At 33.6% G+C, this 13,843-nt stretch overlaps 1 protein-coding gene across 2 annotated transcripts in view; it reads left to right on the top strand.

The window, feature by feature from the left end:
* The window catches only part of PPP4R3B (protein phosphatase 4 regulatory subunit 3B), a 49,813-nt gene that overhangs the window by 20,959 nt on the left and 15,011 nt on the right, over positions 1-13,843 (top strand). For both annotated transcript variants that reach the window (XM_054575428.1, XM_054575427.1), the window contains exons 8-10: positions 8,897-9,028; positions 10,330-10,432; positions 12,711-12,752. In XM_054575428.1, the coding sequence (XP_054431403.1) occupies positions 8,897-9,028; positions 10,330-10,432; positions 12,711-12,752 (277 nt within the window). The remainder of the gene's footprint in view (positions 1-8,896; positions 9,029-10,329; positions 10,433-12,710; positions 12,753-13,843) is intronic.

A 13,843-nucleotide genomic window follows, 5' to 3' on the forward strand; every position in this document is an offset into this window, starting at 1 on the left:
AACCATTAGTTTATTTTCTGTATCTACAAGTCCGTTTTGATTTTGTTCATTTATTTTGTAGAACTGTTTTCTTGTTCACATTTAATTGATGCATGTGACTTAGAGAAGCAGTTACTGATTTTTGACTGTAGAAAGTCCCTTTCTCTCACCCCAATAATTTCAATTTTTTAAAAAGTCCTTTCTCAAATTTTCTTTTTTCTTACACTGTCTTCAATACCTTTCATTTCCCTGAATTTTCTGGTATCTACAATTTTTATTATTTAAAAATGTTGTTGCTTTAATTAATTCTTAGCCCACAAAAGAGGATAAATTATAATTTTTTTTTAATTTTCAAAATAAAGGACCCTACATGCTGAAGTCTAATATTGGGTTGGCAGCAACATCTAAAAAGAAGAAAGAACTTATATGTGTATTCAGTGGGCAGTTGATATTTTGATCTTCTCTTAAAATAAATGCACAACATTCAAACTTAAGTTCTTTCTAATACGGTGGAGCATATTTGGTTTTAGGAGCATGGGTTACAATATTAACATGTGTTGAGACACTAGGAAATACTAACATTTTTTACTGTAGTCGTTATTTCTATCTAAGCTGTAAGGGTAGATTTAGCAGTAATTGCTGTCTTTTTTGTTATGTCACAGATTTCACATGTTTTTATGCTAATAGCCTTTGAAACATCCAGTAAAACTTATTTTAGAATCTGCCTGGATAAGTAATACAGCTATTACCGAACTGCTTATTTTGGCAAGTATTTTCAGTGTATTTCTCACTTAGGAATAAATTCATGTGTTAATTTTTCTAGATATGATAATAGCATTGGGATAATTTTTTATTTTTTTAAGTATAGTTGTTGGGTTTACTTTTTAGGATTTCTTATTTTTATTTTTAAAGGACTCTTACAGAACTTTTAAATATCCAATACTGAAATATATATAAAATTATATATGTGGAATTTGCTTCAAAATAATTCTGGAGGATGAAATTTGCTACAGTAAGAAGTTTAAAAAAATACATAAGCTAATCTGTAGGGGTTGGTTGACTATTCAGTATTTTGTATTGAACAGATCACATTTTATTTCTTAAAATTTCATCAGTTCTTTTAACTTTTTATTTTGAAGTAATTTTCAATTTACAGAGAAGTTGTAATAGTACAAAGAACTCTCATATGCACTTCACCCAGATTCCCCAATTATTAACATTTTGTCTTTCATTTTCTTTGTCATTCTCTTTCTTTGCTTGTACTTGTGTGTCCACATTTACATACATAAAATTATTTTGTCCTGAACCATTGAAAAATAAGAAACAGAAATGATGACATAACACCCCTTTATCCCTATTTACTTCCATGTCTACTAAAAACTATGTGCGTAACCAAACTGAAATTATCAAAATCAGGAAATTAACATTTTTACTTCTTTAACTACAGTCCTAATTTCAGATTTTGTCAGTTGCCCCAGTAAGGCTCTTTTTAGCCTAGACAAAAATGAAAAATTGCTGGTCTAGTTTCCAACAGTTTGGATTTGTTTCAAGTAACATTTCCTTTAGTGCATCATATCAAGAAATTCCCCCAACTGCCATCATAAACAAATCAACAAACAACAAGTGCTAGCGAGGTTGTGGAGAAAAGGGAACCCTAGTGCGCTGTTGGGGGGAATGCAGACTGGTGCAGCCACTATGGAAAGCAGTATGGAATTTCCTCAAAAAACTAAAAATGGAACTGCTTTTTGACCCAGCAACTGAAACATCAATTCAGAAGAATCTATGCACCCCAATGTTCATAACAGCGTTATTTACAATAGCCAAGTGGTAAAAGCAGCCTAAGTGCCCATCAGTAAATGAGTGGATGAAAAAACTATGGTACATTTACACGATAGAACACTATGCAGCAGAAAGAAAGAAGGAGCTCCTACCCTTCGTGGCAGCTGGGATGGAACCAGATAGTATTATGTTAAGTGAAATATGTCGGGCAGTAAAAGACAAATGCCATATAGTCTCACCTATAAGTGGAACCTATTCAACAAAACAAACAAGCAAGCAAAAGAGAACCAGAGACATGGAAATTAAGAACAAACTGACAGGGACCCAGGGTGGAGCAGGGAGCAGGGAGCGGGACAATGGAGGAAGACGGTGAAGGGCCAAGTCACTGAGCAGGTATAAAGGACCCCTGGACAAGGACTGTGCGGGGAGGGCTGAATGGGAAAGGGGGCGGTGAGCAGGGTAGGGGAGAGCAGTGGGGGAAAGATGGGGACAACTGTAATTGAACAACAATAAAAAAAGAAAGAAATTCCCCCAACTTTAAAAAAAATGTTTCACCCCTTGCCTGTGTGGCTCGGTTGGAGGGTCCTCCCGTAACCAAAAGTTTCTGGGTTCAATTCCCAATCCTGGCACATGCAGTCCTCAGTCCAGGTACAGCAGGATGCAGTCAGACCTCTCTCTTGTTTCTCTCTCTCTCCCTTCCTGTCTCACTTCCTCTCTCTCTAAAAGCAATGAAAAAAGTGTCCTTAGGTGAGGATTTTTAAAAAAGCCTTTCGGTTTTCTTTGTCTAGGCTCTTTTGCCGTTTTACAAATGTGAGGCTTTGGACTGTTAAGTTCTGTCAAATGTGAGGAGTTACTGTTTCTTCCAACATATGAGAATGGATTGAAAGAAGTATTGATTCAGTAATATTTGTAGTCTTCATTCAAGTTGCCTCAGAGCAAATTTCTTGTGCAGGATTGTTTTAAATCATTACATTTATATATATATTTTTTAAAAAACTGGAAATGTTTCCACAACATCCATCAGTTATTTTTATTCTATTTCAGAATATTCTTTGTGTCCTTGCCATTCTTTCTTTCTCCTCTTATTTACTGTATTCATGGGATAGAAGATAACACACAATTCTAATATTTTCTTAATCTTACCGGAAAGTGTCAGTTGAAAATTTTCATGTAACTTTGTCATGACCTCCACTCAGCTGATAGTAACTGTCTAATTCTATTATAAAATGTATCTCAATATTGAGAGGTTAAAATCTTTAAGAATTGTGTCTTAAAAGCAATGAAATAAAATATGTTATCTTTATCAATCAGAAAATAGAGATACCAGCTCTTACCCTGGATAATCTCTGAATTCCATATAGAGGTACCCAGAACTTACCCTTTGTTGCTAATTACTTTTCACAATATAGCAAAATTCTTAAACCCACTTAAAAATACTTTTAAAAGTATTTGCTTCTAAGAATAGTATGAGGTTGGAGCATGATGAAACCAATGGCAGTATCATTTCTCTAAAGCCTTGATTTTGAAATAACTAAAACATTGAAATATCTCCTAGAAGCTATAGTTACACTCACTTAAATGTTGCTACTTAGGTGAGGGTTGCACAAAATTTTCCTACACAGCCTGAAGGTAAATAAGACTTTGTGGGCCCCATGGTCTTTGTGAAAACTACTCAATCCTGTTACTATAGTAAGAACTGTCCATAAACAGTTTGAAAAAGAATAGGCTTGGCTATGTTCCAGTAAATGTACGAAATAGTTTCCAGATAGTTTCGTAGTTTGCTGACCCCTGACTTAGACCCCTATTTCAGAGCATTTCAGGTAAATGATACTGTCATTTAGAGGCTCGTTCTCATTTGAAGGTTATAATTGCAGAAGCTACTATGGTGATATAAAAAGAAGTAAAACAAAGAGACCATAGGGAGAAGCAGGCATTAATGGGAGAAGGAAGTGTTGGGATTGTTTTAAGATTAAATGTAAAAGAGTGTGCTCTGGAACAGATTTTGGTGCCCCAGCATTGGAATAAATTCACTGGAATTGCTCTGTAATGGTTTATTTTTAGATTACATTACCATTTGACATCTGAAGAAGAAGTTTTCTAGTAGTATGTCTTACATCATCGTTATTTTGCTGCATTTGCTTGAGCATGAGTTTCCTAGCACCATTACTGGATAAGCACATGAAAGAAAATTGGATTTGTACTTGTAGTGTTTTAATGCAAGTAAAGAACTTGAGCAGACAATTAAAAATGCTAGCTTGAATTTTGACAGAGTGGTCAAATTTAGATGATCTTCTGTTCCAATCCCCTTGTGCCATTAGAGAAATAGGCATGGAAGAGTTAACAAGGCCACTTAGCTGGTTATTGGCAGTACTGCATTTACAGGCTGGGTCTTTTGATTTAGCTAATCCTTCAGTTCACCAGACTTGCTCTATGGTGTTAGTTAAGAAATGAAACATACTGTACAGACTATTCATAGTGCTAATGATACCTGCTTAGCATCTATTTGTTTGTAATCACTGAAAGTACATTATTACTTATGGGTGGATTCAGTCATTCATTATAGTAGACTAATTTTAACTTTACTGAGCTGCCTCTGGGACGCCTCTGGGATGCCTCTGGGATAAGACCATCTTGTATACTGCTCTGTATAGCATAATCTCTAGATCTGTGGTTAATTTCGGTATTTTAGAACTTGATTTTTACTTAGTTTGGCAGAATCCAATTTAAAATAATAATAATAATAATTAATAATAATAATAATAATAATAATAATAGAACTTGACGTGTATAATAGAGCCCATCTTGTTTTTCCCCATCTCAGTGTCTTACTGGCTATGTCCACTGTATTGCCAACTATATGGTTTCATAGACAAGGTCTATCCAAAAGGCACCCGGCCATGTAATATGAAAAACAGAGACATTTGAAGACGACGCAGGATACAAGAAACAGTGTACATAGGGTAGTGACACCTCAGTGTCCTTCAAAGTAGGCATCTTGGGACCTCACACAAGTTCTCCCAGTCACCATCTGCTGCCCCGTCATATTTTCCTGAATCTTATCAACGGTCTGAAATCTCTTCCCTTTCAACAGTTGATTTTAATTTTGGGAAAAGCCAGAAGTTGCTGGGCTGTAGGGGTGCAGAGTCACCTGGGTGATGTGATGCTTCAAAAAAAAATACTGTGTAAGACATGATGCATGAGCAGGGGTGTTGTCATGATGAAGCTGCCAATCGTCAGTTGCCAAGAGCTGCAACCTTCTGAATCACCTAAATAGTTTCTACAGAGGAATGTTCAAGCTTAACACAAAATTTGATGCAGATTCATTGCTTTACTTGCTCAGTCCTTTTGAATGTGAGGGCTACACAGTACACATGCTCACTTAATGGCCTCTACCACCCTCACCGACTAGTGGAGTGAAGTCATCGTTGTTCACAAGTGTGCATTCCAATCCACTCTCCTTGGCCGCCAGGTTACATCCATGTTGTGCAAACCATTCTCATTATATTAACAATGGCTGGACTTTTTCCGGACAGACCTTGGACATTGTCTTGTTTGTTATTGTTGTTGTTTTGGGTAAAAGAGTAAATCTAGTTTCTGTCACTCTATCTTGGCTGCAAAGCAGAAATCTGATTCAATTTTTATTTTCAGAGCAGAGTTTAATTTAAATAACTGGCCCTTATTAAGAATTGGACAGTTTGTGGATTGATGCCTCTTTTGTGTAATTTTCTCTCGAAGTTATTCATATTCCAATAAAACAAGACTTGAGAATATTAAAAAATAAAGTCATCTGTCACAAGGATTTAGAAACCAGCTTGTTTTAAGACTTTCATATTGACTGTGAGAAATTCCCACCTTTTGCTCCTTTTTTTCTGCCTCTTTTTTTTCTCTTTGTCTAAGATTTACTAGCCTGTTTTTTCGTTTTCCCTTCTTTAACGATGAAGCTGTAATAACAGGCTTTTGAAGAGTGCTGTTCAGTTTCTGTAATGGTAGAAATATTCATTCTGTAGCCATTCAACAAGGTAGTCACTCCCTACTGTGGCCATGGAGTACTTGAAGTGTAGGTTGTGTGACTGAGGAATTACTAATTTTAACTTAAATATCCTGATGTGGTAAGTTGATAATGTAATGGACAGCACAGGATGGAACATTTACTGCATATACACAATCTGAGTGGATCTTTTGTCTCGTAGCCATTCTAAGTAAAGGAATGTCTTGATTAGCTCTCTATTTTAGAAGAATAGTTCTGATGGCAATGTGGAGGTCAAATGGCTGGAGAAAGGAGGCCTGACCCATGACAAGAGAAAGGGAAAAGGAGAAGTAGCAATTAATATATCACTTAGGAAGGTGTTTGGCTTCAAATATCAGTGAGACCAGGAGTGACATTAGCAAGATGGCTGAACAGGAAGTTTTATCCCTTATCCTCCCAACAGAAACTTCAATTTAATAACTATAAACAGACGAGAATACCTCCATGAAACTTTCAGAATCCGTGTGAGAGGTTCCAGCACCTTGGTGGAGCACAGAAATGAGGAAGGATTCATTGAAGGGGTAATAATTTCAATTTACCCATGTTATTCTTCTCCCAAGCCAACACAGCACAATGTCCAGAAGAGACTCTCTGGACCCATGAATTCTCCCTTGGGGGAAAGGAAACAAAGTGAGGACCTGACATCCTCATCCTTTCAGGATGCTAACCAAGAGAATCACTTTTTTCTGCCTCTCCCAGACCATTGAAGGAGTCATCTCACAATAGCTAAGAATAAATAACACTGCACAGGTCTCAGTAGCTGGTCCATGTACCCCAGTAATGCACCCCACCTGCTGCCCCAGCCAGGACCTTCTGGCAAGGTTGACTGGTGAAGGGCTCTTTGCCAAAACTGGTCTTACAAAGACTGGAAGAGCTAACTGCTTCTTAAGATATGCAGGCAACAATGCAAAGCTACAAAGATTAGGAAGAATCAGGGAAACTTGACACCACCAAAGAAACAAAATAAAGCTCCAGTAACCGACCCTAAAAAAAAAGAGAGAACTACAGCATAGGGAATATAGTCAATAACACCAATTATTCATACTAGAATTATTGGGGGCGGGGGGTATCCCTTTATAAATTATAAAATTATCTAACCACTATACTGTGCACCTGAAACTAATACATCTATATAGACACATATATAGATACATTTATAAATATATATATCTTAGATAATACATAGGTAAATATATAACTAGATATATATTTAGGGAAAAAATGGAACACTGTGTGCTGCCTAACAGAGAATCAAAATAATTGTCTTAAAGAGGCTCAGTGAGCGACAAGAAAACAATTAGATAACTAATCAAAATCAAGAAAACAATACATAAACAAAAGGAGTTCAACAGAGAGAGAGAAACCATGAAGAAAGAACCAAAGGAAATTCTGGAGATGAAGAATATAATGACAGAACTGAAAAAGATCAGTAAATAGCTTCAACAGTAGACTGGATCAAGCAAAAGAAAAAAATCAGAGAACTTAAGAATGAAACAAATGGAGAGAGCCTACATGAATTATGGGACGGCTGAAAGGAAAACAATACGGAGGTTGGCAGATACGTTCACAGTTGTAATACAAATAAACAATATAGTACAACAATTAATAATACAAGAATAAACTTTCACATACAACTGTAAACCTACTTTTGCTAACTCCTCTATTGAAATGACATTTCCGTTTATTCATTGTACCTTAAGAAGTTTTTCTTGCTACTGTGTTTTTATGTAGATATAACCTAAATTTGTCATATATTATTTTTCTGCCTAGTTTTCAGTGAATGAATTTAAGAGTATTATGTATAATTAAGCAAACAATCTGAGGCCTTAAAACTGATAGAGTCCCAAACTATACATATTGACATAACTTCAATTAAATGCTATACGTATCATTGTTCTGAAGAAATATCATTGGCTGATGCCTTTTTGTAGTATCTTAACATTTTATATTAGATGTACCTTGCTGAACATAACCAGAATAAGAAACAGCAGCAGACTAACGTAGAATATGCTCTTTTCCCTCTAATTAAAATAAGGCTTGGGTCTGGGTTTATTAATGCAGCTCTGTGAATTTTATTTCATAGCTCCTCTTTGAAGAAATTTCATTCTGTTTCTATTACCATGATAGAATTGATTTACTGGTGTCCAAATTTGGAAACATAGAGGATAGCTTTCTAACTTCAAGTAGTTATGTTGCTATAACACAGTTTTATTGGTTCTTTTTTTGCGTTAATTCACAAACAACTTCACAGGGTTATATTATTTTTGTATAACAGTGTATTAAGTTTGGGAAAGGCTAGCAAAACAAAATTGTACAAAGTGCTTTATAACGAAGCCTTCTATTTATTACTTTCCAGAATTCTCCCAGTTTTAGACATTTATCTTCATTCCACGCAGTTCCCTTATTTCATCTCTTTCAGTTACTACTTTTCATTTTCAAAACCACTGAGTTGACATCGAATTTTTTTTGACATGAATAATCACTTTGTATCCTAATTTAATGTTCAAGATTTCTACTTTAAAAATGCAAGCAGAAGGCGAATTTTGTATCTGCAAGCTGCTTTGTAGGTCTATATATTAAGACCCAAGAGCATGTTACTAATATAACAATATATCTATTTGTCTTTGGATCATTATATATCACATGTGTGTCTACTCATCTCCTGTGGAAAATTGTATAATGGGTTATTTTTTTCTAATTTTTTGCTAGAAAGGATTTTTCTAGTAACAGCTGAGATAAGCTATGTTGGGGGATGGGGGGTCACATGATGTGTGATCTTGCTTGTTTATTGGACTTATAAATTCATACCTGACAATGAAACCTAGAATGAGAATCTGTTAGAGCCTCCACTGAGCAAGAATTACTGGTAAATTATTTTATTTTCCACTTCTTTATATTAATGCTATAATAAGCTGTAGCATGCTCTGCTTTTTATTTAAATGGTTTTTTTTAAAATTCTAGTATGTTTATAAAACTTTGAAAAACAGGGAAAAAGATTAAATAAGTTCATACATTCTCTGAGGTTTTTGTCTGTGTGGTTCTGATTTTGTTCTTTCAGTTGTATGTTTCTCATATTTCCAAGCCAGGTCTAATGGAAACATTTTCTTTCAGGATATCCTTCTCATTAATGTAGTAATTGAACAAATGATCTGTGATACTGATCCTGAGTTAGGAGGTGCTGTTCAGTTAATGGGACTCCTTCGTACTCTGATTGATCCAGAAAACATGCTGGCTACAAATAATGTAAGAAACTATTGAGATTTTTTTTTAAAGGTTGCTTTTCTTTTTTTTAAGATTTTATTCATTTATTTTTAGAGGAAGGGGAAGAGAGGGAATGAAACATCAATGTATGAGAGAAACATCAATTGGTTGACTCTCAACATGCCCCCAACTGGAACCCTACCCACAACCCAGGCATGTGCCCTGACCGGGAATCAAACTGGCGACCCTTTGGTTCGCAGGCCTGATCTGAACTCAGTCCACTGAGCCACACCAGCCAGGGCAGAAAAATGTTTTCATCTCATCTGTTGTCAGTGATGTTTAAATATATATAAATTATATGTAAATATGAAAATTGCAAAAAATACAGTTTTGAAAAACAAGCACTTAAGTATTCGATTACTCAGTATTCAAGTAGCAGTGGTATTCCTGTAGCAGTTCACTTGGGGCAAAATACAATCTTGTAATCTGTAAAATCTTAGTGAAATGTTAGCTCTTCCATTTATGACCCTTGGCCTCTATATGTTAACTTCTTAAAATTATTATATAACAGTGTGAATATACGTAACACTACTGAACTGTAAACATAAAAATCATTAAGTGGTAAATTTTGTTATTATTATAATGGAAAAATTAATATATTCTGAATGGTCTCAACTGCATAGTAAAAGAAGTCATTTAAAGTAAAAAAAAATGACTTGAACTATCCCAAAATATTAATGATTGTCCCAAAAAATGGGATTTTTTCCTTTATAAAATTCCCTCATATTTAGATAACATTTATATTATTTTTAAATTATTTTGTTTATGGGACCAGTTGTGTAAAAAATTAGTAGCCCAGAAAATCAAAAGGCATTATTTTCCAAGTTTTGAATAATAATATTTTTTTTAATTTTAAAAATGGATCTAAATTCTATTCTGTTTCTAGTGGCAGGACAAATTGTTTTGGTGATTTTTCAAATTTGATACTTTGTGAAGGCTGGGGTATCAAATTTTAAGCAGTTAAGTTGCTCTCACATTGCTCGATAGATTCTTCATTGCATTTCAGATCACAGCATATTTGAAAAATATTGGTCTGAATGATTTCCTGAAAAAAACTGTTTATAATACTATCTGATCTCTTACTTTCATTTTTATTTGTAATATGAAATAGATTTTATTTTTAAATTCTGAAGTAAGATTAAGGTGTATATAACTGGTTTTTTAATTCTCTCGCAGTATCTTAAAGTATCTGTTTTTTGTGTATTACCCACACTGCTAATTCTTGAAGATGTTTTATAAATTATAAAAGTAATAAAGTATTTTTTAATTTCGGTATGTTTCAGAAAACTGAAAAAAGTGAATTTTTGAATTTCTTCTACAACCATTGTATGCATGTCCTCACGGCACCACTTTTGACAAATACTTCAGAAGACAAATGTGAAAAGGGTATGGTCTCTTACTTGTCTGCCTATTATTTCTGTGTTTAAAGAGTGAAATAAGTATCATAACTAAAAGGCTGTTTACTTGGTTCGTTGTATGACCGGGAAGTTACCACTGAAAGATTTAAACTGCAGTATGAAATCTTAATTTCTCTTGTTTCTCACTGTGTTAGAGAATGATACAGAAAATGTGGCAAAAAGTATTACACCTTGAGGAAGATAGATGTAAACAATTAGCAGAAAAAGGAAATTGTTCCCAAAGTTGTTAGAGTTAATATCTAGAGTAAGAGCAGAGAGTATACTACCTACATTTGAAAATTCAAGGATGGTAATGGAAAAAAATACAATAATACAAAAAAAATAAATAAATAAAAAACAAACATCAACAGAAAGTTCAAGGATACCATAATTTTGGAGAACAATCTGTCAATATAGTAAAAGTTCTCTGATTTCACAACATAAGCATCAGAAGCTAATGGGTTAGTCAAGCAGGTGAGATTAAAGTAGAGAACAATTTAAAGTACTAAACCCTTTATTTTACTCTACTAACTCATTTGCTGATTATTTTATTGTTTCCATATTACCTTTCTTGTATAAACTACCATATATTACATGTCTTGTATAATGCACATCCACATTTTTGTGCACATTATGCAGGGATTATTATACCCATGGTATATAATTATTATACTCATGTATAATGCGCATCCTTATTTTCCCCTCAAAACTGGACAAAATAAAGTGGGCATTATACAATACACCTATAATTCATCAGCTACAGTTTCTGGTTTCAGTTTATTAAAGTGGAGCGAAAACGTAAAGATACTTTTTAGGCAGTCTTAAGTGTAGAATCCTACTATGGTTTTATGTACTTTCCATTAAGTGTTGATAATTGTGTACATCTGATTTGGCAATAATTTTTTATTGAGTTCTGTATTACCTTTATTCTGGAAATTACTGTATTTTCTCAAACTGCAATATTTCAGTATAATCATACTACAAAATATAACTTGTATAAGGAAAACATTGACTCTGATCAGACTACAACTCAACTTGTGAAATGAGATATGTATAGGACATACTTTGTGAAATTGTTGGTTAACTTATTGAGTCAGTTAAGAGAATGTTTACTAAACTAAAAAAGTTGTGCAATGGGCATATCCACATAATATCATCAATTCCATTTCTGAGTATATATCCTAGGGAACATTTATGCGTATGCATGACAGGTACAATAATGTTGCTTTGGTCATGGTAGGAAAATTAAAGTGTGGTTGCATGTAATGGAATACTATATAGCAGTTAAAGTAATTGAATATTGATCATCTGACTAGTTTTCAAATATATAAAGTTGAATGGGTAAAACATCACAAAATATTCTATTGCAGAATGTTTCCATTTATATAAATTAAAATAAAAGCATTTTTAACATTCATTTTAAAATAAAATACTTCCAGCATACAGAAATATTTAGATAATAGTTTGACATACATCCATATACTTCCTGTTGTCTCTCCCATTCTCATTCCACCCCACCTGCCTCCCTCTATCAAGGAATGCTGAATTTAGAGTCGATCACCTCTATGTTAGTTTACATTATTATGACATGTATACTTTTCATGCTTTCAAACTTTATATGCATTGACTTCTATTGTACACACTATTCTGCAATTTTTTTTTCTTTTTAACCATTGCTTTTTTTGAGCTCTATCTATATTGATGCCTAGAGTTCTTATTTATTTTTAACTCTTGTATAGTATTCTCTTGTATAAGTATGCTATAAGTCATTCTGCTTCTAATGTACCTTTGTTTCCAGCTTTTTGCTGTTACAAACAGTGCTCTAGTATGCATTCTTGTATTTCCCTACACAAATGTGCTTTAAGCTATGCACCGAGAAGTTGGAACTTACTTATAATGTTCCACTTACTTTGTTTTTTAAAAAATTCAAAGCATAAATCACCTGTTAATATTTGTGTTGTTACGAAATTTAAGAAATACCTATGGAGAGACATACGCAAATTGTTGGAGCATGACTGAGAGAAGATGAAAGATGATAAATCTTTTTTATCAGAACATTTATGATACTGCCTTTTAATAACTTCTCATCTTTCCCCAATTTTGTAAAAGATTGTAGATAGAGGTATATTTGACTGAAGCAACTAATTCTTAATGGTTATTAAATGGGTAAAATGAGATTACAATCAAAGATGTACTTTACATATTGTAGTGCCAGGGAAATGTGGAATGATATTGCTGAAGTAACTGATTTCAATTTTTTTTATTAGATAATATAGCTGAATCTAACAAAAACAGCACAATTTGTCCTGGTAAGTATAATTTTTATTTTATGAACTAATGAAAATAATAAACTTGTTCCTACTCAGTGTATAATACATTTGTGCAAGGCTAAGAAAGGCATATTTTCAACAAAAAACAAAATCCAGAAATACATTTACTTTTTTTTCTTTATTACAAAGAAAATATCTCACTTTCTCCAATATAAAAGACGGGAAACCATTTGGAATTTTGTTTTTGTTTTTCTCTGTAAATTTAGATATTTTTTGAGAAGACATCTGAACATTGAAGATTTAGTTTGTGCTTATTTTTGAAATTTATTGGGTTTAGCTATGAAGTTCATATGTTTTTTTCTGTAAAATAAAAGACACATTTTTCATTTTCACCAATAACTATTGATTTGGATATTTTGAATATATCAGCTATTTCTTGCATGGTATAATTTGATTGTTCTCAATCAGTGTCTCAATATGATCGCTATCAACTTAAACTGGTCTCCCCGATAGTAGGGCATTGTCCAGTGAGAAGTCACAGCACCTTCTCCAACACTGCACAAACCATTTTTTTGTGTTTCAGTTGTGTTTTTACCTTTCTTGAATAATAAAACATAATATGGCAAAAATGTTGCTCATTTTCTTCCATAGTAAATGGCTATACAAAAATTCCCCTATTTTGGTTTTTGGGTTTTTTTTTTAATGTACCCTGATAGGACAGCTGTCATACAGTGTAACAAAATTGTTTTAAATGAGGTTGAAGACACCTAAGCACTACTAGAGCCATCATGTGGAAAAAACAAATGAACTTTTTGGCCAACCCAATAGCAAACTAAGACCAACTGGTTAGTAATTAGTGTTCATAACAGCCTTATATTTAAGTTTTGTTTATGAATCTGCGTGGAAGCAAACATTGTTGCTTTTACTTGTAACATGCATACCAGGTATGGACCTGGTAGCATGGAAAATATGCCTTTGTGTACCTAGTTATCCTGTAAGGAAATAGTTCAGTTAATAGGTGAGTAATTTCATATCCTAACTTGGGAAAGCAAAAATGAGACGTTTAATTAACACTGTAGATCTTCGTTACAAAATTTTTTATACATAAAATTTGGGAATTGAGATATTAA

Source organism: Pteronotus mesoamericanus, unplaced genomic scaffold, assembly GCF_021234165.1.
Source record: "Pteronotus mesoamericanus isolate MK-2021 breed Mesoamerican mustached bat unplaced genomic scaffold, CSHL_Meso_final contig_291, whole genome shotgun sequence".
NCBI lineage: Eukaryota > Metazoa > Chordata > Mammalia > Chiroptera > Mormoopidae > Pteronotus > Pteronotus mesoamericanus.